We start from the raw sequence: 27668 nt of genomic DNA, 5'->3' as shown, positions 1-27668 counted from the left end.
AGCCTGGAGCCTGCTTTGAATTCTGTGCCTCCCTCTCCCTCTGCCCCTCCCCTGCTTGCACTCTCTCTCTCTCTCCCTCTCAAAAATAAACATTAAAAGAAAAAAATAGTATCTATAATATAAAAGCAACTAGATACTGTCATCTAAAAGAATTTCATAGATCACATTAAACACTTCTTAGTAATCTGTTTTATGAATTCAATTTTTTATTTAACAGCTGACATCTGAGTGCTTACAGGGTGACAGACACTACCAGTTATGTACATTATTAACTCATTTAAATCTCATAAGGCATATAGAAAATAATTTTTAAGAGAAAAAAATGATGGTGCAATCTTTTTAAAGAACTTTATTAAGATGCTTCTCACAAATTAAGAAAAAGCTTATGTACCAGTAAGAAAAACACACATTTCAAAACACAAATGAAAAAACACCAGAGAGAATTTGGCACCAGGATTTGGGGAAAGTCCAGAGCTCCTGGTGTCCGTTTCTTTTACACTACATGCTAATGCAGCACTCAAAGCCTCCAGAAAGAATTCCAACACCAGGCACTGCTGCAGTGACTCCCCAGCGCTGAGGCTACGCCTGTGCTCACACACGTACGGCACTAGGGCCCGCCAAACGGAAACCTCCCCTTTTGTAGCAATAAAGACTAGCATTAAATAGGATAAATGATACTATTTTTTGAAACAAGACCACTAGTACCAAAGCAGATTACAAGTGTCATAATTAAAGAACAATCATTCTTTCTATACTCCGGATGGCTTCAAATGTTCAACAATGTTTTCGACACTTTTCTACATAAGCAAACATACGGTTTTTCTTTTAGGAGAGAAAGGTCCGGACGGTGCCCTTGATTATACCCCTGCAAATGGGGCATTTTCTGAGGGAAGGGGCACAGTCTTGGCACACCACCAGGTGGCCGCAGGGAATGAACACTATGGACACTTCTCGGTCCAGGCACACTTTGCAGGTTCTTTCCTCCTGCAGCCTCCTCAGCTGCTCTTCCAGCGACAGACCTGAGACGAACAGAACACTTGAGTGAAATTCAGTTCCTACTTAATTCCCGTTAGAAATTTTAACCACGGTAATATTTCAGGCTGGTCTTGGGTCTGAATTTTGTTTTACCTGAAACATCTTCTGTTGGAATATACTTCATGTTCTTGTCCACTAAGGAAAGAAAAACAACAAAAAGCATTATTCTACCAAACAGAAGGTGGCTTCACCTGCTCGTTCTTCCCCACCTGCTGTCTAGTGAACACAGGTTCTACCTACAGACTGTCAGGAAGCACGTAGCCCTACTACGTCCGTGATGAAATCTTACTTTTCTTAGAGCGAGTTACATTTATCAACTACAGTTTGTGAATTACATTTATCTTGTTTGTCAAACTTAAAAGTGAACATCATCCGAAAGGTTTCTAAAATAATTTTACCAAAAACTCACCAAATAAGTTCTTATATAATGTAGGGTCAATTTCTTTTAAGCAGCTTTTGAAGATGTTGGCAGCAGCATTTCCTTTGACCAAAACGGTATCAATCAGTTCTCTTGCTTGCAAAGGTATCTGTGTTTTTTGCTTAATAATATCATGTTCCTGTTTATTAATGACATTGGCCTTTAAAAGATTATCCAGGATAGGAAGCACACACGTCAACTGTTGAAAAAGAGCCATTCTGTTCCTCCGAATTAATGACAGATCATCTTCATTTAAAAAAGAAAAAAGGAAAAAAATCCGTTAGATTTTAAAACGTTCCAACCGTGTGCACACACACAGTCACTAACAACCAAGCCTACAAACAGTTCAGGCAGTAAATACATAGGAGCTTGAAAAAGAAGCACAAAATTACCTGTTTGCGATTTAATGCCTATCATCTAGAAAACTTCTGGAAGATACAGCTAGGGCATATTGTGTAGTGCACACAACACACAGTGTCTGTTCCTGTCACTTCTAAAAGTCTACATACTTACATGTCTCATGACCCTGCTACCTAAGAGAATTTTAAAGGACAGTAGAAACTTCCCAGTAGAAACTTCCCACCTCTACTTCTCCACCCCCCAGCGAAACTGACAACACTGACTTAAGTTTTTTTTAACGTTTATTTTTGAGAGATCCCACACACGCAAGTGGAGGAAGGGCACAGAGGGAGGGAGACACAGAATCCGAAGCAGGTTCCAAGCTCCGAGCTGTCAGCACACAGCCTGAAGTGGGACTCGAACCCAAGAACTGTGGGACCATGACCTGAGCTGAAGTCGGACACTTTACCGACTGAGCCACGCAGGCGCCCCTAATAATACTGACTTCTATTTGCATTACATCACTTTAATTTCATTAGCACTTTCATATCAACTGCCTTATTTGATAAAAAGATCCCGTCAGGTAAACAAGGCAGGTATGACGGTTCTCACTTTCAAATATGGACACCACCGCCTCAGCAACGACTGCCGTCCCTGTGGTCAGAGAAAGCACCGGCAGCAGAGCCAGCATCCCAGCAGAGTGCTCCTCCCTCCGAGTCCATGGCTACCGAGGAGCCTCCCCTCCCAGCCCAGGCCCCCTGGCTGCCTGCCCTGAGCGCGACCCCTTCCGGGTCAATCGAGTGAACACGAGGCGTCTTCAGGTGCTTGCAGCTTCTCCCTTCATCCTAGAGCGACCCACACAGCGTGTGCAACTGTCCTCTCCACTCCACAGGGGACACGGCCGACGTCTGGTTACGGAAACTGCAGCGTGCTGACAGAGCCCGGATTTAAACACAAACTCCACAGGGGACACGGCCGACGTCTGGTTACGGAAACTGCAGCGTGCTGACAGAGCCCGGATTTAAACACAAATCTGTACCAACTGAGAAACCAGACCTGAAATACTTTCCTACGTGAGAGTAAGGTCCTCAACTCCTCCTGTGGTTCCTCGCAAGCTCCAGCCCAAACCCCGGTAGACACTACAGACACCACCTCCCTCCCCTCTGCCGGCTCAACTCGGGGCCTCCCCTAGACCCCACACCGAGTCTGGGAGCCCCAAGCAAGCACCACAGTCGGCACAGTACTTGACACAGGTGCTCGCGCTCAGTTAACACTGCAGAAGGAGCGATCACTCGGGGGGCTTAGCCTGACCTGGACGGACACCAAGATAGTGCCCTTGCACCGGGGCTGCTCACCAAGTCCTAGGACTTCATCACTAGCTCTATTTTCTGTACAAGGACCACTCAGCAAGGATCAGAGAGTTAAAATACTGCTTTAAGAGTACGATTTGAAGAAGGTGATCTTAAAAAAAAAAAAACACAACCTGCACTCAACTTCAAAATCTTCCTTTCTCAAAACAATTTAAAATTGTTCTGTATCAAGAAGAAAAGCAATACGGCTCAAGAAAAGTGATGCTAAGATCCTCTGATTAGCATAAGTCTCAGGTGTTACTGAAAGATAAACGTATTTTAGAAAGCCTAGAAAGCCACGGTCAATGATCGTCAGCACAGCCCACAGGGCAGAAGGAGACGACGCGCAGCCGCCAGCAGTGAGCAGAGGCGGGTAGGCCTGCATCGGGTCACCCGGTCCCAGGATCCTCATGGCAATAAGGCAGGTGACTAACACTCCCCAATACCTGATGCCAGCTCTTCAGTTTGTCTTTCCTTCTCTTCTTCTCTGGTCTCATCTTCAGCATCAAGAAGTGCCAACACAATATCACTGACTGTTTTGTAATTCTCCCCGCTCGTCAGGATCTTGCTCTGAACGGTCTGCTTCACCAAGTTTCTACTGAAGCCCATCTCCAAGGCCGCTTTCACCACGGGCGTGTTCATCATGACGGCATCTTCGGAGGAATTTTCTCCAGGCCCAAAATGAACAACTATTTGAAAAGACAGGTTACCAATGGTAAGTTCCACAAACATAAAAATACGGAGAAAAACATTATGTCCCTTACCAGGCATATATCCTGGTATATGAGCTATACGCACCAATAATATATATACGCAGGTATATATATCCTGGCATATGAGCTATATGCACCAATTACCTATAATTCCAACAAAAGTATCAACTCAAGAAGGTTCAAGTGAGACTGTAATAACAAGTGAGACTATAACAAGTGTAATACACTTTTCCAAAATATCACTTCCTGGGCTGTGTCCTGGAACCTACTTGATGAGAGACTCGCTAAGGACAGCACTTAGGAATTCATGTCTTTTTTAAATCCCCGAAATGATTCTGAGGCACGGCCATTTTGGGGAACCAATACACTATACAAACGTAGGTATAGTCCAGGAAAGCGGGCGGGATCAACAAAGACTTCATTAAAGATGGCATCAGAGTTTGGACTTGAAGGATAAACAGCATCTACAGAGGTGAACAGACAAATCAGAACAATATGGGAAGGAGAGTGACATGGGAGACCAGTTTGTGCAAAATATGTCTCAAGATGTAAAATGTGGGTGAAGAAGTAATGTGATATCAGACAGTGACAGGTGTGGAAAACAAGAAAACAAGTAAGATAAACTAGGAGGCAGGTAGACAATGGAAATGATGGGGGGGGGGGTGGCCAGGAAAGCATTACCAGGGAACAGGGACACCTGCGTGAAAATTACAAAGAAACCTGACTGCCACCTACTGGAGAACTGGCATAATAACAACTCCCTTGTTCAAACATCAGGGGAAAAGCTGTCTGAAGGTAACACCAGAACACACACGGGAACCAGAAGAAGGAGCTCCAGGAGTATTGGAAAAAAATCTCTAGGCAAACAGAAAAGCAACCGTAAAAGCCCTAAACAAGACAAAAATCATCTCAATGTATACAAGAAGTGTGTAAGTGACAAGTAGTCAAGAGATACAATGATCCCCAGATCATGTAGAGCCTTGCACATTTGTATTTTACTATGTGCTAGAATGTTATGCAAACACTTTAAGCAGAAGAAAGATGAAATTTGATTTGTTTTTCCCACAGGTGACTCTGGCAGCTCTGTGATCAACTCTCATGAGGTAGGATGGGATGAGGAGACCAATCAGGACACTATGACAGACAATGATGACAGGTCTCCATCAGGTGGACAGGGGCACTGAGATCTGGGTGGGGCACAGGCAATGAAGGCACGTGGACGGTCGTGCTGGGCAGGGGCGCCGAGATCTGGGGCACAGTATGAAGGCAGGAGATGGAAAGACCTCCACGGATTAAATATACAAACTAAAGAGAAAAACTGGGATGCCTACCCAGAGTCAACTTTTTGACCTTAACAGGTGGGGGCCGTTAACAGAGCTAGGGAAGACCAGACAAGGAACAAATCCAAGGGATGAGGGACAAGAGAAAAGATTTACTTTGGTCATATTAACCCTGAAATACCCACTATAGTCAAGTAGAGATTCAAACATGTAGGTGGACATGCCAGCCTGAAGCTCATAAAATGAAGAAATAAATTTGGGCCAAGTGTTGAGGGATACTCTATCATTTGTGGTTTGAAAAAGGGCCACAAAGGAGACTGTTCATGATTAAGCAGAGAAATAGCGCAAAACCAAGAATGTGGTGTCCAGGAAGCCAAGCAGAGAAGATGTCTCAAGAAGGATGCAGAACAATCATGGCGCAAGACTTCTGAGTAAGATGTCCCCCCACATGTATCTTGACTCAACAGCAACTTGGAATCCACCTGTCAACAACAGCGCTTCTGAGCAAGCTTTGAGATACAGGCAGATTTTGAAACCCCAGTGGAGTACAAAACCAAGAACTGTTTTAACAAGACGGGCGCGCACCCACAGGGCTGACAGTCCTGGCTACAGACCCACGCACAACTCCATACCCTGCAGGACATGGATACAGGCCATCTGGCTTGGTCCTGCACCAGTACCCCCCACGTCTTGGTCCTACACCAGCACCCCACACGGCCTGACCCTGAACCAGCATCCCACATGACCTGACCCTGCACCAGCACCCCTTCACGTCTTGGTCCTACACCAACACCCCTCACGTCTTGGTCCTACTCCAGCACCCCACACGGCCTGACCCTGCACCAGCATCCCACACGGCCTGACCCTGCACCAGCACCCCCCACGTCTTGGTCCTACTCCAACACCCCACACGGCCTGACCCTGCACCAGCATCCCACACGGCCTGACCCTGCACCAGCACCCCCCACGTCTTGGTCCTACTCCAGCACCCCACACGGCCTGACCCTGCACCAGCACCCCACACGGCCTGACCCTGCACCAGCATCCCACACGGCCTGACCCTGCACCAGCACCCCACACGGCCTGACCCTGCACCAGCATCCCACACGGCCTGACCCTGCACCAGCATCCCACACGGCCTGACCCTGCACCAGCACCCCCCACGTCTTGGTCCTACACCAACACCCCTCACGGCCTGACCCTGCACTAGCACCCCACACGGCCTGACCCTGCACCAGCATCCCACACGGCCTGACCCTGCACCACCACCCCCCACGTCTTGGTCCTGCACCAGCACCCCACACGGCCTGACCCTGAACCAGCATCCCACATGACCTGACCCTGCACCACCCCCCCCCGTCTTGGTCCTACACCAGCACCCCTCACGTCTTGGTCCTGCACCAGCACCCCCCCCTACATCTTGGTCCTACACCAGCACCCCACACAACCTGACCCTGCACCAGCATCCCACACGGCCTGACCCTGCACCAGCATCCCACACGGCCTGACCCTGCACCAGCATCCCACACGGCCTGACCCTGCACCACCACCCCCCACGTCTTGGTCCTACACCAGCACCCCACACGGCCTGACCCTGAACCAGCATCCCACATGACCTGACCCTGCACCACCACCCCCCACGTCTTGGTCCTACACCAGCACCCCTCACGTCTTGGTCCTGCACCAGCACCCCCCCCTACATCTTGGTCCTACACCAGCACCCCACACAACCTGACCCTGCACCAGCATCCCACACGGCCTGACCCTGCACCAGCATCCCACACGGCCTGACCCTGCACCACCACCCCCCACGTCTTGGTCCTGCACCAGCACCCCACACGGCCTGACCCTGAACCAGCATCCCACATGACCTGACCCTGCACCACCACCCCCCACGTCTTGGTCCTACGCCAGCACCCCTCACGTCTTGGTCCTGCACCAGCACCCCCCCCTACATCTTGGTCCTACACCAGCACCCCACACAACCTGACCCTGCACCAGCATCCCACACGGCCTGACCCTGCACCAGCACCCCACCACACACAGAATGAGGAGGAGCTAGGCCTACCCACGCTTTGGCAGAGAGACAGGTCTGTAGACACTGAAACTGCCTGTGAACTGGATCTGGCATAGTCTGGGAGCCACGAGAGATAAACACGCCAAATTCAGTCAAAATGCAGACTATGAAAGGACCTCGTAAAGAGGCTCCAACCTATCCCAGCTGCAATCTGCAGACAGGCCAGGCCTGCTAGCCCCGGGACCCAGCAAGAGACATCCCCAGTACACACCTAGAGTGCCTCAGGGACCCCTGTACTTGGCTCCAGCTCCCCTAGTCTCGGTCCACAGCAATACAACTGGCATAGGACACTCCTGTCTCCACCTCAGAAGATCGTGAAACGGCTCCAGCCTCCAAATGCCATCAGGAAACAGTCCTGCCCCCCCAAGCCATCTAGCAGGAGACAAGGCCACCTGTGTCTCCACAGCCAGGTCTACAGACCTCAATCTTGGCTGTAGGACCTGAAACAGCCCTGGGACTCAGTTTCAACCCCTCTCAGCCACTGTCCAGGGCCAGTCCCGCCAACCCAGGAACCCATCGGTGACCAAACAGGAGCCCTCCCGAGGACCCAGAGGGAGCCACACCCATCTGTGTATATGGTAGTGGTCGTGCTGTCTGAGGACACAACTGTGGACACTGAAGCAGACCCTTATCCCAACATCCTACAGAAGAATGTACTGGCACTAGAGGCAGTACCGCCCAACAAGGGATGGACCAGACAGGATCCATGCCAACCCCAGCCGCTGGAAACAAGACCAACCACGGATTCCACCACAGACCTAGCAACAGCTTTGAAACTGGCTCCAACCGAGCATCAGCCAAGGGAAAAGACAGGAAAAGGTCTTTATCTGCCAAAAACCAGCGTAAAGACCAGAAAAGATGGTTCTTCCTTCAAATGCGGACACCACCGAAATGCTACTCAGATCATGCAAAACAGGCAAAAGGACAACACCAAAGAAAACCTATAAAGGTCCAGGAATTTACCCCAAAGAAATGAATAGAGATCTACAATTTGTTATCATCTTACCCTTAATGAAATTTAAGAGAACAAAGGAAGGCAACTAAATGAAATAATACGTGAACAAAATTAGAAATTTAATAAACAGAAACCACAAAAAAAAAAAAAAATCCTAGGGCTGAAAAATACACTGAAAAATTCAGCACAGGTCTTTAGTAACTGCCTTGACCACGGAGAAGAAAGAATCTGAGAGTGAAGGGAGATTATCTGAAATTAGCCAGTTACAGGAACAAAAAAGTGAAGAAAGCCTATGTGAATTACAGGACACCACCGAACAAGTGAATATCCCATCACAGGGGTTTCAGAAGAGAAAAAGCAGGAGAAAACTTATTTAAAGAAATAATAACTAAAAAGTCCCAAATCAGGAGACAGATATGGATACCCAGCAACAGTAAAATCCAAGAACCCTAAACATGATCAACCCAAACATTCCTCTAGATAGGCAATAATTAAAATGTTAAGAGTCAAAGATAAGGAGGGAACTTTGAAAACTGAGGGAAAAAAAGATGCCTTGTATACAAGGGGCACCCTCAGGCTACCTGCAGACCCTGGAGAAACCCTGTAGGCCAGGTGAGACTGACAGGATACATTAAAGAGTGAAAAGACAAGAACCACACTAAGAATAACTGCAAAACTGTCCTTCAGAAAATAAGAAAAGGTAAAAACATTCCAGACAAAAGTTGAAGGAGTTATTCACCCTAGACCTGCCCCACAAGTAATGCTAAAGGGAGTTGGGCAAGCTGAAGGGACACTCAGTAACATGAAAACATATACAAGCACACAATTTACTGGTGAAGGTAGACAATCAGTCACATTCAGGATTCCCTACCATGTAACCATTCCTCTGGTATAAAAGCTAAAGGACAGTAATAATAATAAGTACAGCTAGGAGCACCTGAGTGGCTCAGTCAGTTAAGCACCCGACTCTTGACCTCAGCTCTGGTCTTAATCTCAGGGTTGTGAGTTCAAGTTCCATGATGAGTGTGGAGCCTACTTAAAAAATAACTAAGTAAATAATACCTATAGCTAAAATAACTTGAATAGATACAAAATAGGAAAAGATATAAAGTATGGCATCAACAGTGTAAAATGTACCGTAAAGATAATAAAAGTGTAAGTTGTTACCAGCTTAAAACAGACTTACATCTATACTTTGTTTTAGGTTAAACCTCATGTGAACACAAAGAAAAAACCTAGAATAGATACACAAAATGTAAAGAAAAATTAATTAAAAGCATACCACTACAAAAAATAAAATAAAAAGAACTGCAGCCAGAGAGGAAGAAATGAACAAAGGAATTCAAATGTCTTTACATTACCAGTAATGACTTTAAAATGTAAATGAACTAAGTTCTCTAATTAAAAGACACAGAACAGTTGAATATTTTTTTAAAAACAAAAAACAAAAAAGAATGCAAAAAAAGAATGAACTAAGCCCATGGTGGGCAGAAAGAAGACAATATTAAAGATTAGAGCAGAAGTAAGTGACACAGAAACTGTAAAGACCATAGGAAAAAACAGTGACACTAACAGTTGGGTTTTTTTGAAAAGATATACAAAAACATGACAAACCTCTAGCAAGACTAACCTAGAAAAAAAGACTCATACAAAATTATAAATGAAAGAGAACACATTAAAACACATCCAAAAAGGCAGAAGATCCTAAGAGACTACTGTGAACATTACAAACTAAACAATCTATATGAAATGGATAAATCCCTAAAAACCTACAACTTAACCACGACTGAAATCAGGAAAACGTAAAATATCTGAACCGACCAATAACAACTAAGATGACTGAAGCAGTAATAAAAACCTCACAACAAAGAAAAGTCAAATATTAGATGACTGAATTCATGAATTCTACCAAATATTTTAAAAAGGATTAACACCAATCCTTCTCAAACTCTTTCAAAAAGATGAAGAGAGGGAACAATCCTAGACTCATTTCATGAGGCAGCAAGACACTAAAGGTAGATAAGGACACTACATGAATAGGAACCACAGGCCAATATCCTGAATGAACACAGACACTAAAATTCTTGGGGACGTGGAGTAGGAGGCAGTGGAGTAGGAGGACCCCAGGCTCATCTCATCCCTCCAACACAACTCGGTAACTATCAAATTATCCTCCATATCCAGAAATCAACCTGAAGACTAACAGAACCAACTCCACAACTCAAGGGAGAGAAGAAATCACCACTGAGGAAGGTAACAAGTGTACAGACGTGGTTTGGGGGGGGGGGGGGAATGGATCACAGGTGCTGTGGATTGGGGGGGGCAGTGTGGGCATGGTCGCAGAGAAGGGAGAGAGAGAGAGAGGAACACACAGGTGAATGCACAAGGAGAATGTTTCCCCAAAGCCATTGGCTTGGAAAATGAGAGGGGCTGATTTTCATGAATTCTTACCACCAGGAGGGCTTAAAGCCTGGAGTTTCAAAGGTCAGAGGGGCTTGACTGAGATGGAGCCCCTAAGAGTTACTTGGGGAAAAGGCAGGCAAACAACCTGGAGGCAGACAGCATGGAAACAGGATCTGAAAAATGCCTGGGGCACAAGTGGCTTACCTGTGAGGCAGCATTCTGGGAGACAGGGGAAAAAGCAGCCAGCTCCCTCCCAGGGGAAAAAGAAGCCAGCTGCGGCCATTTCCCTCCCCTGCCTCTCAGCATCAACACAGAGCCACCTGCAGTAAACAGCACAGCGCCCACACTGGCTGCCTAACCTGCTTACACCAGATCCCACGCCCCTGCGCTCTACCAGTACTACCCTTCTCAGTCAGGTTTGCCTCAATCCCAGTGTGGGCGACTCCTTCCTCAGAAGACAGAAACACCTGCCCACACCACATAGAAAACACCCACCCACACCACATCTCCGAACCAGAGAGCTCTGCAGAGCTTTAGTTCCAATGGAGGTGGTGACAGGTCTCACTTCACAAGCAGACCAGAGTAAACATCGTTAAAACTCGCTACACTCAGGCCAGGGACCAACCACTGCCCACAGCCCTGCAAGAAATATTAAAGGGGACTCTGAGTGGAAAGGAGAGACCAAAAGTGACAAAGATAACAAAGGAACAGAGAAAACCTCCAGAAACAAAATAATAAAAAAGCACTGAATTCCTATTTATTGACAATTATTCTGAATGTAAATGTACTAAAGTCTCCAGTAAAAAAAAAAATAAAAAAATAAATAAGGTATCAGAATGGATTAAAAAACAACAACAACAACAACAACAACAACAACAACACACAAGATTTATCTATATGCTGACTATAAGACTTTTGGACCTAAAGACACCTGCAGATTCAAAGCAGGATAGAGGGGCGACTGGGTGGCTCAGTTGGTTACTTGGCTGAGATCATGATCTCATGGTTCATGAGTTCAAGTCCCACGTCAGGCTCTGTGCTGACAGCTCGGAGCCTGGCGCCTGCTTTGGACTGTGTGTCTCCCCCTCTCTCTGCCCCTCTCCTGCTTGTGCTCGCTCTCACTCTCGTTGACTCTCAAAAATAAATAAACATTTAAAAATTTTTTTTAAAAAGCGGGGATAGAGAAACATTTATCATGCAAATGGCGTCTAAAGAAAACGGTCTAAACGTCTAAAGAAATGGTAGCACTACTTATATAAAACTAGATTTTAAACAGAAGACTGTAACAACAGATGAAGAAAGGCATTATATCATAACAAAGGAGACAATCAACAAGATAACAACTATATATTTATGTCCCCAACACGGGAGCACCCAAATATATAAAACTATTAATAACAGAAAGGGACTCATTGATTATAGTTCTATAATAGTAGAGGACTTTAACACCCCACTTACATCAATGGACACATCACCTAAACAGAATTATATGTTAAATATTACTTAATGTCAAACTGGTTTCCATACAACACCCAGACCTCATCCCAACAGGTGCCCTCCTCAATGCCCATCACCACTTTCCCCTCTTCCCCACCCCCCATCAACCCTCAGTTTGTTCTCAGTATTTAAGAGTCTCTTAAAACACACATACTTTTCAAGTGCACATGGGACATTCTCCAGAAGAGATCAGATATTAGGTCACAAATCAACAAGCACAAAAAAGTGAGATCATCATGCATGTGTTCTGACAACACTGCTAGGAAATTAGAAGTCAACCGCAAGAAAAAACTAAAAGACCACAAATACACGGAGGTTAAAGAACATGCTACCAGGGGTACCTGGGTGGGCTCAGTCAGTTAAGCACCCAACTTTGATTTCAGCTCAGGTCATGAGCTCACAATTCTTGAGATGGAGGCCTGTGCCTGCTTGGGATTCTCAGTCTCCCCTGTCTCTGCCCCTCCCCCCTGCTCATGCTCGTGCACTATTCCTCTCTCTAAAATTAAATAAACAAAAAAAAAAAAAAAAAAAAAAAAGAACATGCTCAAGAAGCAAGAAAAATCTCCAATACACAACCAAACATTACACCTAAAGGAGCTAGAAAAAGAACGACAAAGTCTAAAGGCAGCACAAAAAGGGAAACAATAAAGATCAGAGCAGAAACAAATGATATGAAACTAAAAAAATTGAACAGATCAATGAAACCAGGAGCTGGTTCTTTGAAAAACTTAGTTAAAAGTGATAACCCCCCAGCCAGACTTATCAAAAAGAAAAGAGAGAGAAAGGACCTAAAAATAAATAAAATCACAAATGAGAGAGGAAAAAGAACCAACACCACAGAAATACAAACAAGTATAACAGAATATGATGAACAACTATATGCAACAAACTGGACAACCCTGAAAGAAATGGATAAATTCCTAGGAACATATAAACTACCTAAACTGAAACAGAAAGAATAGAATACTTGAAGAGACCAATAACCAGCAAAGGAATTCAATCAGTAATCAGAAAACTCCCCACAAACACAAGTCCAGGGCCGGATGGCTTCCCAGGTGAGTTCTTACCAACATTTGAAGATGAGTGAATACTATTCTTCTCAAACTATTCCAAAAAATAAAAGGGGAAGGAAAATTTCCAAATTCCTTTTATTAGTCCAGCTTTACCCTGATACCAAAATCAGACAAAAACTCCACTAAAGACAATTACAAGCCAATACGCCTGATGAACATGGTTGCAAAATTCTCCACAAAATATGAGCAAATCAAATCCAACAATACATTAAAACAATCATTCACCATGATCAAGTGACATTTATTCCTGGGTTGCAACGACAGTTCAAAATTCACAAATCACTCAATTTGATACACCACATTAATAAAAGGTAAGAACAATATGATCTTTTCAACAGACACAGAAAAAGCATCTGACAAAATATAACATCCATTCATGAAAAAAGCCTCAATAAAGTAGGTTTGGAAGCAATACAACTCAACATCATCAAGGCCATATATGCAAATCCCACAGCTACTATCATAATCAAGGAAGAAAAACTGAGAGCTTTCCCTCTATTGTCAGGAAGACAGGGATGTCCACTCTCACCTTGTTATTTAATACAGTACTAGAAGTCCTAGCCACAGCAATTAATCAACAAAAAGAAATAAGTCATCCAGATCAGCAATGAAGAGGTCAAACTTTCACTATGTGCAGATACCATGACACTCTAGATACAAAACCCAAAAGACTCCAGCAAACAACTGCTAGAACTGATACACAAGTTCAGTGAAGTCACAGGATACAAAATCAATGTACAGAAATCTGTTGCATTTCTATACATCAATAATTAAAAAGAAAGAAAAATTCAGGAATCAATCCCATTTAAAATTGCATCAAAAATAAGATACCTAGGAATAAACCTAACCAAAGAGATGAAATATCTGTACTCTGAAAACTATAAAATACTGATGAAACAAACTGAAGATGAGACAAAAGAAATGGGAAAACATTCCATACTCAAGGATCATAAAAACAAATATTGTGAAAACGTCAATACTACCCAAAGCAATCTAAACATTTGCAATCTCTAACCACAAGAGACCCCCGATAGCAAAAGCAACCTTGGAAAACAAAAAACAAACAAACAAACAAAAACCACAAAAAAACAATGCTGGAAACATCACAATTCCGGACTTCAAGTTCTATAACACAGCTGTAGTAATGGAAACACTATGGAACTGGCACAAAAGTAGACACATCGCACAATGAAACAAATAGAAAACCCAGAAATGGACCCACCACGATATGGTCAATTAATCTGTGTCAAAGCAGGAAAGAATATCCAATGGGAAGAAGAATGTCCCTTCAACAAATGGTGTTGGGAAAACTGGATGGCAACATGCAAAAGAATGAAACTGGACCACTTTTCAGCCAAACTAAATTCAAAATGGATGAAAGACTAAAGTGAGACAGGAAACCATGAGAGAACACACACAACAACCTCTGACATCTGCCATACCAACTTGTTAGATATGTCTCCTGAGGCAAGGAAAATAAAAGCAAAAATAATCTATGGGGACATCATCAAAAGGCTTCTGCAAAGGAAGCAATCAAAAAAACTAATAGGCAACCTAAAGAGAAAATATTTGCAAATGACGTTATCTAATAAAGCTTTAGTGTCCAAAACATATAAAAAAAAACTTGTAAAAAAAAAAAAAAAAAAAAAAAGGCAGAAGACACCTGGGTGGCTCAGTTGGTGAAGCGTCCAACTTTGGCTCGGGTCATGATCTCCCTCTCTCTCTGACCCTCCCCTATTCATGCTCTCTGTCTCTCCCTGTCTCAAAAATAAATAAACATTAAAAAAAATTTTTTTTAAAAAAAGATCACATATATGATGAAGTGGGATTCATCCCAGGGATGCAAGGATAGTTCAACATATGCAAATCAGTAAGCACGATAAACAGCATTAATAGAAAAAAGGATAAAAAGCGCATGATCCTTTCAATACTCAACAGATGCAAAATTTGAGAAATCTGCATGTGAAAGGCAACACCCTTTCACAACAAAAGTTCTCAACAAATTGCATATAGAAAGGACAAACATGGGCATGGAAGGACACAACATGAAAGCCATATATAACAAACCTGCAGCTAACATGCTAAATGGTGAAAAGCTAGAAGCTTTTCCTCTAAAATCAGGAATAAAACAAGGGTATCCACTCTCCCCACTTTTATTAGTAGTGGAAGTCCTAGCCATAGCAATTAGACAAGAAGAGAAATAAAAATGAAGTTTTAATTGTGTATGTTTGAAGATGACATGATCTTATATATTCAAAATCCTAAAGACTCCAACAAAAAAGTTACAATAAGCAAATTCACAAAGCTGTAGAACTAAAAAGTCACATTTCTATACACTAACAACATAGTAACTGAAAGAAAAAAATCCCATTTATAATAGCATTAAAGCAACTGTATCTCAATAAAACAATAAAATACTTAAGAAAAATATTTAGCCCAGGGGGTTAAAGATCTGTACACTGACATGGATTTAAAAAAACAAACAAAAAACTGGAAGACAAAAATAAGTGGAAAGATATGCCATGCTCACGAACTGGAAAAATACTGTTAAAATATCCATACTACCCAAAGCCATCTATAGAGTCCATGCAATCCCTATCAAAATCCCAATGTTACTTTTTCACAGAAATAGAAAAGAAAAATTCTCAAATTCATCCCAAACAGCCAAAGCAATCATCACAGAGGAAAAAAAACAAAAAAACAAAAAAAAACAACCAAGCCTGGAGGCATCACACTTCCCGATTTCAAACTTAATCAAAAAGCTACAGGAATCAGAACAGTATGGTACTGGATGAAAGAGAGACATATAAGGCCCATAGAACAGAACAGAGAGCTCAGAAAAAAAATAAATTCGTACATATAGTTAACTAATATTTCACAAGGGAGCCAAAAACATTCAACAGGGAAAAGCGAGTCTTTTCAACAAAGTTCTGGGAAAACGAGAGACTTATATGTAAAAGAATGAAATTGGACCCAAACCTTCTACCACCACAAAAATTAACTCAAAATGGATTAAAGAGTTAAATATAAGCTCTGACACCATACAACTCCTAGGAGGAAATACAGATAAAAAGTTCCCAGACACTGGCCGTGACCAGAATTTTTTGGATAGGACGCTAAAAAGCCCAAGAAACAAAAGCAAAAACCAGTCAAGGGCACTGTATCAAAAAGTATCTGCAAGAAAGTATCTGGAAGTATGTGAAAGAAAGTATCTGCAAACATGTATGAGAGAAGTGGTTAACATCGAAAAGTATATGAACTCCCAGAACTCCAAGGGGAAAAAAAAAAAAAAATTTAAACATGGGCAGAGGAGCTGAAGGTATTTTTCCAAAGACATACAGATGGCCAAGAGACATATGAAAAGATGCTCAACATCACCAATCAATGGGAAATGCAAATCAAAACCACAATGAGGTATCAACTCACACCCGTTGAAATGTCTAGAATCAAAAAGACAAGAAATAACAAGTGCTAGCAAGAATGCAGAAAAGGGAACCCTGGTGCACTGTTGGTGGACATGTAAATTGATGCAGCCACTGTGGATAACAACATGGAAGATTCCTGAAAACATTACAAACAGAACTTCCCAATGATCCAGCAATCCCACTTCGGCATACGTATCGGAAGGAAATGGAATCACTCTCTCAAACATTTATCTGCACTCCCGTGTGTACTGCAGCAGGATTCACAATAGCCAGTTCATGACGACCTCTAAGTGTCCATCAACAGATATGAATACAGAAAATGGAGGCACACGCACACAGCGGAGTATTATTAACCCATAAAAAAGAAGGAAACCCTACCATTTGCAACACGGATGGACTTTATCAGAGGAGTATGCTGTGAGGATCTGATGTACGGTGTACTGGCGATAGCTGACAACACTGTATTACACACTCTGAAGTCACTAAAAAAGTAACCCTTAAATGCTCTTATCTCACAAAAAAAACTAAAATTACGTGAGGAGACCAATGTGTTCATCTTAATGTGGCTCAACTGTGCACTTCACACCCTAGACTTACACGGTGCTGCATGTCAATTACATCCCAATAAAGCTGGGACGAAAGGGATGAAGCACTGAACTATTTCTAAGGCTGAGGACAGATCGGCACATTTACTGAGCTGGTGGTTCTTGGTGACCATGACAAGAACAGCCTACAGTCAAGTAAGCTGAAGAAAAAATGACAAAGAAGAGCGTAAGCTCAGATTAAATTCTTCCTTTGTTGTAAAAGGAAGCCAAGAAGTAAGACTACAGCTAGAAGACAACACAGGTGCAAGAAAAGGACCCGTTAGGGTGGCGATGGCACAGGAAGTTTGCACGATGAAGTAAGTAACTTGGAGACAGAAAGGGACGGTCACTGCCCCAGCCAAGATCTTAACACTGGCAGCGGGTCTGAGATACGAGGACAAAGGCCAAGTGCAAGAGCTGGCCTCAGTTCTTTCAAGAGGGAATGGACAGGAGACGTTAGGATGGCCTGCGGACGCTGACTCTGCTAGGGGAGACGGAGCAGTTCTCTCTGCACCCGTGAAGCAAGGCTATGAGCTGCGAGGAAGTCAGGGAAGAGGGTGTCGAAACTTAGGGAGAGAGGCAATGTCATCTTCTGAGGGAATCATGGCAGGGCGGCCCAGACCACTCGGCCCCGGTAGCTTTTCCAGTTCTAACATACAGGAAGGAGTTATGTCAAACACCAATTCCAAATCCTCAACAACCCTCCCATGTCATGGTTCCCAAGACCCATATGCATCATGGTCACATTGTTCTGGTCCTGCTGCAATTCTGACAATATTCCTTTCAGTGGCGTGCCACCAACAGAACACCCCTTTCTCGGTGCAGGGCAGAAACCATGGACTGTCACCTCCACTATTTTGGACACACTAACGTATGTAACTTACATATGTTAACTAAATGCCTATCCTTGCACTAGAATACTATATACCTCACAACTAACTAACATGTAGTGTAAGTCTTCCATCACGTCAACTGACCCTTTTCAAAAACACCAGCTCGTGGCAAGCTTCCCCTCTACGGGGGGCGTATTGCTCACACCTCTAATCTGGTACCTGTGAGCTACCTGTGATGCTCAAGTCTCTCCTACAGGTGTCTGGTCTCCCCAGTTGCAACGTCAGCACTTTAAGAACAAAGATTAGTATACCTGCCAGAATCCTCTAAAAGGGTCATGAATCTTAGTACATACATCATATTTCTTAACTTCCCTACACTTTTTCCTATGTCCTCATAAATCAAATTCTCTTTATATCCTTTCATGTTTACCATTCTTATAAAAATGTCCATTCTATATTTGGAATATTTTCATACGTACTTGGTGGATCAGTATTTTCATCTCCAGGAGTATCTGAAGTTGACAAAAGCTATGAAACAAAAGAAAAATTAATAGGTAAAATCGGAACTCTCAAACAACCTTGAACAGCGCACCATTAAGATCAGTGTACCTTAAGTAATGTACATAATCATCCGACAACTAGATAATTTATAAACTTACTTTGCTTTGTTTCACCTTAACCACCATAAAAATCCCCATAAACTTCACCTACTTCCAAATTAAAGTTCAAGTATTTCTGTAGCTTCAGGAAAGGAGGAACAAATATGAATGGCTTCTCATTCCACTGAAAAGGTGTATTTCAGCTAGGTCACTGTCAGTGATTCCAAACTCCTAACAAGTTGGTTGGTTTGTTTTTTCTTGAAAAGATAGAGGAAACACTACAGATCCTCCTCCAATTGCACCACAAATCTGTACAGGAGCAGAATGATTTTTCAAAAGACTAAAAGCAAAAAACCTTTTCAAAAAGCCTTGAACAACGTAGTTACAAAAAGTAAAACTACAGATCTAATTGGACATAAATTAACCATAATCTACAGGAAAACAAATGTAAATATTATTCATAATAATTTTTGGTTATTATTATTTAAGAAAATTCAGTGTTGCCAAATATAACTTACTCACCTGCTCAAGAAGGTGAGGGTATCGAGCTTGAATCTCATCAACAAAATCCTGCCCCTTCATGCGAATCAAGAACTCACACCTAAAAAAAAGGAGAAAAATTACTTTTAACAAGTATTATATACCAAAAATATAACCTGATCATTCTAGAAAAGTGGCTTTCAAACTGTGTCCCCGAGTATAAATATTTTACATCACAACACAAATATGTATGCATTTGTACATATCAAACAGAAAAAAAAAATCCTCGTATAACACTACTAACTCTTACTACGTATTGATGCATTCTGGTATTTTCTATTTAACCACATTAACACACAACAACAATGAAAGGGTTTGAAACTCAAAGGGAGCACAAGGTAAACCTTGAAAAATGCTGTTCTGGTCAGTTCACTTTTGGGGTTTCACATAGTCTCAGAAACTGTAATTTGGTATTTCTAAGATACAGTCTTTCACAACAAAGTAACTAACGATCTTTCTCCAGGGTCCACTCTTCCATTATATGTGATTACATGTGAAGCACAAACCCTCCCTCCAAAAAAATGCAAGTATTTCTATCTATATACAGTGTCTCCCAAATTCTTGCTTACAAACCACAACTTGTTAAAGAAGTTCCCAGTAACCTGCATTCCATTCCTTTTGTTTTTCAATAAATTGGTTCTAAACAACTCAATACCCATGTGCAAAAAAAAAAAAAAACCTCCACCTTTGTTTGCCATACTACAGGCAAAAGTCAACTAACAAACACAGAACTAAGCTTTAACCATAAGGCAATGTAACTTCTAGAAGAAAAACAGTAGAAAATTCTCTTGTCCCTAGGTCAATTAAGACTTCTTAGCAAAGAGATCAAAAGCATAATCCAGATAAAACTGAAAAACTACCATCCTTAAAACCCACTGTTTAAACAATGAAAAGACCAGCCACAAGCCGAAAGCTGGCAAAACACTCTTGATAAAGAACGTGTACCCAGAATTTAAGGACTTTTCAAAGCTTAATAATTAAAACTAAAATGGGCAAAAAGATTTGGACATTTCACCAAAAAACATACGTAGATGACAAATAAGAAGCTCACCATCATTAACCATTAAGGAAATGCTCGCTGAAATCACAGCAAAATACCACGACATACCTCCGAGAACGGCTAAGATAAAACCACCTGCTGATCCCAATCGCAGGGAAGAACATGAGCGCCTGGGGATCTCCCACACCGCGGGCGGGCTTCCGAAAACAATAGAGGGGTTCTCAGGAATTTGAAACTTGCCATACAACTCACCAATCTCACGCCCAACTATCCACCCAAGCAAAAGGAAAACGTACGTTCCCAAGTGTTTACAGTGGCTTTATTCAGTATCACTCCACGGTGAGAAAAACCCAAATGCCCTTCACCTGGGGACTGGGTAAAATCAACAGACATCATCCAGGCTTGCTCAAAACTTAAGTTTATTGTCAATGAGATAAAACAGCTGGTTGTCACTATGTTCTCGGTCTTCACACGGTTTTAATTTATTTTTATTCTGGGACCAATCAATTTATATTCCTGATGATTACAGCAGGAAGTAAAATGAACCCTGGTTAATATATCTCCCCTCCTCTAATAAATCCGATAAAGACAGATTTGTCTTAGTCACTACTATGTCTCCGGTATCTACATTAGCATCCAGCAGGCACTCAAATATTTGACGAATGAACTGTTACAATACAGTGATTAGCAATTAATCCATTTTGGTTTCTCATTTACTGAGATTAAAGGTTATCCCCAATTGAAATTTGCTGTTTTCAGACGGTTTACTAAAAGCACCCTGTCTTTTCCCTTATTTAGCCATCTAAAAACACAAATGACAGAAATAAACCAAGGTTTGGTTTGGTTTTACTTTATAAAGGACAAAATGCAGTAATTCAAACACTGGAACAGGAAAGCTGTTTTTGTTTTTTTCATACAGTATTAAATTTCAAATTACATGTACACAACCCCCTGGAGCTAGGCATAATCAAATCATTTAAAATTCTGACAATATGCTTTTTCCTACATACGTAACTTAACCAAGATATAGGTCACTTTGAGAGTTAAAAAGTCAAATGTTCTATTATGAATTTAAAGATAAAATTTTAAAACACAACTTTTAACAATGTACTGATCCATAATAAAATATTTCTTACTTCAGGTTTCTTTTTTACTGTATCACACAAAAATGACAAAAGGATGTTTCAATTTCTTCAAGGGGTTCAAGAGACGACTCATTACTGTCAAAGGCACTCACAGGTCACAACACTGTGCTGTGCAATCCCACCTACATGAGGTAACTAGCTCAGTCAGATTCAGAGACAGGAAGGAGAGTCCTGGTGGGAGCAATGGGTACAGGTGACAGCTTGGGAAGGTGAGAAAATCTGGAAATGGAGGGTGGTAATGACGAAGAACGATGTGAATGCACTTAATGCCACAGAACTACAGACTTAAAAATGGTAAAAATGGTAAAAGTGATAAATTTTGTTATGTGTTCTTAACCACAATGTAAAAAAATTGTGTAATCCAACGCCCCCATTATAGAGATGAGGACAGAGTTTCAAATGGGTCACACGACGTCCATCCAAGTTCACACAGCTCCTCAAAAACGAAAAATTTCTAGTTCTATTTCCACTAACAACAGGGCCTCTCAATTCTTTGTAGGCAACAGTATAAAACAAGAGACACCACTAGAGACACCGTGACTAACAGGAGATGAGCAACAGATCACAGATAACCCGTAAAGGGGGCACCCGGGGGGCTCAGTCAGTAAAGCATCCAATGTCAGTTCAGGTCATGCTCCCACGGTTCCAGAGTTCGAGGTCCCGCACTGGGCTCTCTGCTGTCAGCACAAAGCCTGCTTCAGATCCTCTATCCCCATCCCTCTCTGCCCCTGACCAGCATATTCTCTCTCTCAAAATAAATAAATACAGTTAAAAAAAAAAAAAGAAGATAAACCGTAGAGAAAAAAATAATTTACAATCATAACCAAACTTAATCAGCTTTTATTCTATGTATTTTTAGGTCTTCTCTAAATCATTTTATGTCCCTTCTTATTCTTTTTCCTTTTTTCCTATGTATGTTCTTTCGTGCTATTTTACATATCCTTGTAATCCTTAAGATTTCTTTAAAGCAAAATGGGAACCTCATAAATAAAACGCAGGGCCAAAATGGTAAACCAATCATCAAGTTAAACTACATCCTGAATACATGGCTTACAAAAGAAGAGAACATTCTGAAACACTTTTCATCAAAATAATTAACGCTAACATTTGGGGTTTTAAAATGTTCCCCAATGGCATAAAAGCAGCTTTGATATACTGAAACGTAAACATAAACCACTCAAGGACGTCTACCCCTTGTAAGCCCAGGGTTTTGTGCAGAAATACCTTTCAGAAGAATTACCTTGGAAACCACTTGGCGTGCTCCACCCACGGGTCGTCTCCAGATTCCCAACACCTTAAGCCACCATCACAACAAAAGCATTTGACGTCATCATTGCGACCTAAAGAAAACAGACCCAAGTTCAACATGCAGGTTCTAATACGTAAACAGAAGTGAACGGGAGAAAACACACAGCTGTGCTAGGCTCTCACCCACGTAATAGAAGCCGGCACTGGCGAGCTGCTCGGGTTGGACCGGGACGCTCGACGGCCAGCACACGAACGTTCTCAGCCGAGCTGCGTGCGTCTGCATGCTCAGGTTTGAAATGCTAAACCTCAGCGTCTCCAGAGAATTTTCCAGAAACGGGCAGTTGGGAAAATGTCTCCGATGCTCTGACAGAGCATCATCCTTGGGCTCCCAGTTACTGAGAGTGCCACCGCAAGCAAAGCAGGCCACCTTGTCCCCAGGCCCTATGTAATAGAAGCCGGCTCTCGCCAACTCTGAGGGTGACAAGAAGGTTAATGGCCACATGTGGTAAGTCAGAAATCGAGCTTCCTCAGTACTCATCGCGTAACTGTAGGGGTTAGTCCTCAATGGGGAGAAGTCTTCGAGTGCTCTAGAATTCACAGAGTTTGGTGAAAGGTTGGAATGAGAACCACTGAATGTGCCACCGTGTTCCGAAGTGGGAGACAGCAAATGTGGAAAACTGTTTCTCAGTGGAGAAGCATTCTTAGAGGTGGATTCCAGACTAGTAAGAGAAACCAGACTGTGAATAAAACTACAGCTGGGATACAGCTGTTTATGCTTTTCAATAGGACTGTCTCCATGCTTCCAGTTGTCCAGCATCAGGCCACAGCAGAAGCATCTAACCTTGTCCTTCACACCAGTGTAGTAAAACCCAGCACGCGCGAGACTCCTTTCTGAGACAGGAACACCGGCGGGAAACGTCGAATACGTGGACATCCTATACAGTTCACATGAAAGGTCATACTGTATTCTTTGTTTGCTGCCGACTGTCCGATTTGTGAAGATCGTGCTATCTTCCATCGTACTCTTAATTCTCTGACAAGAAGAACCTGGCACGAGTCTCTGGGAAGTAGTTTTGTGCATGAGTGATTTCACTTTTTGATGGCTAAAAACCTTCACATGAAATTTCTCAACTCTTCGCCCTATATTAGTTTTTTGGTTTTTTTGTTGTTTTTTTTTTTACCGTAAAAAAGAATCAAGTAAGGTCCTACTTATGTGAAGTTCACCACACCCTCTTTACAGGATTTATACCTGAGTTTACACTCAGGTGGGATGAATATCTTTCCTTAAGTATCAAGGTACTATTTAGTACTGTTTAAGATTATAACATCATTTGGTGTTATACTAACATAAAGGCCTCAAAGAAGCTGATACATGAATGAAAGTATGTTAAAACTGCTGGATTCTGCAAGGAGGCTGATATTCCCAAAATTCTAAATTAACAACGTACCTTAATTACGCCTTTAATTTACTCTTAGTTATAAGGTACAAAGCCTGTTTATCAAGACAATTACTGATTATGCCTCGAGGGAAAACCTATACTCAGATTTCTTTCAAGCACTTTAACATTTTTTTTAAAAACTTGTTTTATTCTAATAAACAAGAATTAAAGTCTTCATAGTCATATTATCTAAAAGCTAATTTCACATAGGTTATCACAATATTCACTTAAGTGGGTTACATTAACTTCAGTACCTACTTCTGGGGATATCAACACCCACAAGCTTTATTGAACCTATAGCCTGTTTAGTGTGTATGATATCAAACGAAACGAAATCTCCCTAAAGCGAACTCTTCCACCTTGGTTAAATATTGTCTATATCTGTTTGTATTTCCTGCAGCATCTTATGTTGTCTTTCTTTCTAACTCTGCCTACGAATTTATTATACTTGACCAGTCAAAGGTATTTTCTTCATCAACTACTGAACCATAAAATTCCCACGAGAGAAACTTCTACACTGCATTTAAAAAGCCAATAAACTATCTTTCATTTAGAAATCATGTATATAAAATATTCATTTTGTAGAGATAAATCAACTTACGAAGATAACAGCTTATTGTTTCTAGTGTTACCACAAATGCTTAACAAAACATCATAAACAGAATTACTATTTGTGCACATGTACCAGTAACTGACCCTACTAGGCTTCTTTCTGAAAACGCTTAATGTTTTAAAACTGTAATTCACACACAAAATTACACTCTATAGAATTCAAACTATATCCCTTTATAAAGTTCCTCCGTAATGGGACTCTCCATAACGGGATTACTGCAGGGGAAAGAAATGGGGGGGGGGGGGGGAGTCGACTCTTCAAGGCTGAAAATCTGGAAAGAAGAAAAAAGCTATTTTAGAAAACTGTACTTTCATGGTAAACAACTAATAGACTGCTCAGGGTATTCACTAAGTCTAAAAACGATTTACACTTCAGATAACTCCAGAAACAGTCACCAAAATTTTCCAACTAGAAAAACTCTTAATTAAAATAAATGCGACATACCCCATGAGCACTGATTATACCTTTTTTAAAAATAATTTTAGGGGCGCCTGGGTGGCTCAGTCGGTTAGGCGGCCGACTTCAGCCAGGTCACGATCTCGCGGTCCGTGGGTTCGAGCCCCGCGTCGGGCTCCGGGCTGATGGCTCAGAGCCTGGAGCTTGTTTCCGATTCTGTGTCTCCCTCTCTCTCTGCCCCTCCCCCGTTCATGCTCTGTCTCTGTCTCAAAAATAAAACGTTAAAATTTTTTTTAATAAAAAAATAATTTTAGTATTTATTTCTCTGTTCCTTTTTTAAAAATGTTTATTTTGAGAGGGAGACACAGACGAGCAGGGGAGGGGCGGAGAGAAGGCCAGAATCTCCAGCAGGCTCCACCCCACCAGAGCCCCAGGCAGGGCTGGATCCCACGACCCCGGGAGCACCACCTGAGCGGAAATCAAGAGTCCGGCGCCTAACCGACGGAGCCACCCAGGCGCCCCAGCACTAGAATGATTTGTAAAACACAAACAGTGCTGAGGACAGACATTAGCACCTAGAAAGCTACGCTGCTGTTGGTCCCCCCACTTCTGGTGACCACTTCTAACAGCTTCAGGACACGTCTGGCAGTTTGCTAGACGCAAAAGACGGCAGCGGAGGAGGGAGCCTGCGGTCCCTAAGAGGCACACGAACAGCAGTAACCTGACAGTCACGCTGTGCTAATGCCGAGTCTCTGCAGGGCCGGGCGACTGGCAGTTAAGAAGAGGGGCAGCGAGAGCTCGCCCCTCTCAACACCTCACCCGCGCGCACAGAGCAGCCAGAAAACCCGCACACGCCGCGGCCCGCGCGAGGCTTCCCTCGCCTCGGACCCCGCCCTCCCGAGGCCGCGGGCGAAGGACCCCCCCCCCCGCGCCGCCCTCCGGAGGCCGCGGCCGAGGGACCCCGCGCGCCCCAGACCCCGGCCTCCCGAGGCCGCAGCCGAGAGACGCCCTGCGGCCCGCCCCCGCCCTCCCGAGGCCGCGACCGAGGGACCCCGCACGCCCCGGACCCCGCTCTCCTGAGGCCGCAGCCGAGGGACCCCGCCCTCCGCAGGCCGCAGCCGAGGGACCGGCGGCCCGCCCCCAGCGCCCCGGACCCCGCCCTCCCGAGGCCGCAGCCGAGGGACCCGGCGGCCCGGCCCCCCGCACCCCAGATCCCGCGACCCGGACCCCGCCCTCCGGAGACCGCCACCGAAGGACCCCGCACCTCAGGTCTCGCGCCCGGAACCCCGCCCTCCAGAGGCTGCAGCCGACCAGCCCCCGCGGGGACGCTGAGCGCGCGGCTCTGCCGGAGTCCGATCGACGATGCGGGGGCGGCGGCCGGAGCGCACCTCCCGGCAGCTCGGCTCTGACTCCCCCCGCCCGCGAGCCTCGGGGCCGGGCTCTCGAGCCGCACGGGAGCGTCGGCGACCGAGAGCACAGAGCCCAGGCGCCTGGCCGAGGGACCCGCGGCCTTCCCCTCCCCCCACCCAGCCTGCGCGCCCCGACCGCCCCGAACCCGCCCCGCACCCAGACTGGGGCCGCCCTCACCGCGGACACGGCGCGCCAGCCTCCAGAGGGCCCGAGCGGCGGCGTCCACCGGAGATGCGGCCGGCCGGCACCGCTCCGGCGTCCCGAGCCCCCGCCCAGGCGGGGCACGCGCTGACGCACGCTGACGTCAGCGCGACGCCGGGGTTCGCGTGAGAGGGCGGGGCCTCACGCCAGCTGGCGCCCCGGACTCACTTCCTCCCGAGGGGCGGGGCACGCCCCGAGGAATTCCTCCGGAGCTGCGTCGACGCCTGCGTCTGCGCCTGCGCCTGCGCTTGCGCTTGCGCTGTGGGCGCCCGCGCCTTAGGATGGTCGCGGGCTGCGGGGACTTTCGCTCGGTCGGGCTGGGCGGACGGGGCAGTCCCAGCGTTACGCGGACGAGTGTCAGGCCACTAATCTTGCAGTCGGGACTTTGTACTCTCTCGGGAATCCCGTCTATTCATAATCGCTCAGTATGTCCTTTTGTTCTTAAACTGTTGGTGTTGCGGTCTGGGAGCACGTATGTCAGGACAGCGTCCTCGTCCCGACAGCGCTCAACCCTGCCGTGAGCGCAGTACGGGGCCGGGCTTGGCGGCCGGTCCGCTGTGGACGGGGGACCGGGGCCTGCGTGCACGGCGGGCAGATAAGACGCCCAGGGCGTCCCCGCACGGTGATGAGCCGCGAGTGACTGCGTTTCATACGCGGTTTGTCTTCTCGCGGGGACCCTGGGGGCGACCTTTCCAGACTCCCAGCTTGCGAGCCACGTGGTCAGGCGGCCGGGGAATTCCAGGACCTGAGCGGTCTCCGTTTCCTGCCCCTGTCCCTTCTGCCGGGTCACCGAACAGGACACAGGGCTCCCGGTGACTAAACACTTCCAAATACGCGCACATGCCTCCCTACTGTGTCGGAGTGCAGCTCAGTCCCTGTTTCTCGGAAAGTTGCAGAACCTTCCAAATATAGGTGGGAAAATACATGTAGCAACACTGTGCGTTCTCAAGTCAAGATTATTTCTCTTTTTCAGTTCTTGTCCTGACCAAAAAAAGTAAGATAATGAATATACTTCCGTCTAGGGAACATTTCACATTTGAAGCACTCAAAAGCCTTAAATACTCTTCCCAAAAAGTATGTAATAACATTCAGGTAT

The 27668-nt window shown here is 44.3% G+C and overlaps 1 protein-coding gene across 1 annotated transcript; it reads right to left on the bottom strand.

Annotated features, from left to right (window-relative positions):
- Positions 1–184: 184 nt before the first annotated feature.
- BIRC2 (baculoviral IAP repeat containing 2) lies at positions 185–26683 on the bottom strand. The gene is made up of 9 exons (XM_023239040.2): positions 26549–26683; positions 22697–24836; positions 22506–22605; positions 19103–19181; positions 18461–18509; positions 3588–3830; positions 1445–1699; positions 1129–1170; positions 185–1019 (listed from the first exon to the last, which is right to left on the bottom strand). Exons 2-9 carry the CDS (start codon positions 23592–23594, stop codon positions 826–828), a joined length of 1860 nt encoding a protein of 619 aa, XP_023094808.1. The 5' UTR covers positions 23595–24836; positions 26549–26683; the 3' UTR covers positions 185–825.
- Positions 26684–27668: the final 985 nt, after the last annotated feature.

The sequence above is a fragment of the Felis catus genome, chromosome D1, assembly GCF_018350175.1.
Source record: "Felis catus isolate Fca126 chromosome D1, F.catus_Fca126_mat1.0, whole genome shotgun sequence".
Classification (NCBI taxonomy): domain Eukaryota; kingdom Metazoa; phylum Chordata; class Mammalia; order Carnivora; family Felidae; genus Felis; species Felis catus.
Note: the sequence above shows the minus strand (reverse complement) of the source record. Positions and strands in the feature narration are given on the sequence as shown.

Coding starts and splice junctions, on each gene's coding strand:
- BIRC2 (XM_023239040.2), bottom strand. CDS start 23,594: ATGCACAAAACTACTTCCCAGAGACTCGTGCCAGGTTCTTCTTGTCAG. Junction 22,606..22,696: donor TGCCGGCTTCTATTACGTGG/GTGAGAGCCTAG, acceptor TGTTTTCTTTAG/GTCGCAATGATGACGTCAAA. Junction 1,700..3,587: donor AACTGAAGAGCTGGCATCAG/GTATTGGGGAGT, acceptor TTTTAAATGAAG/ATGATCTGTCATTAATTCGG.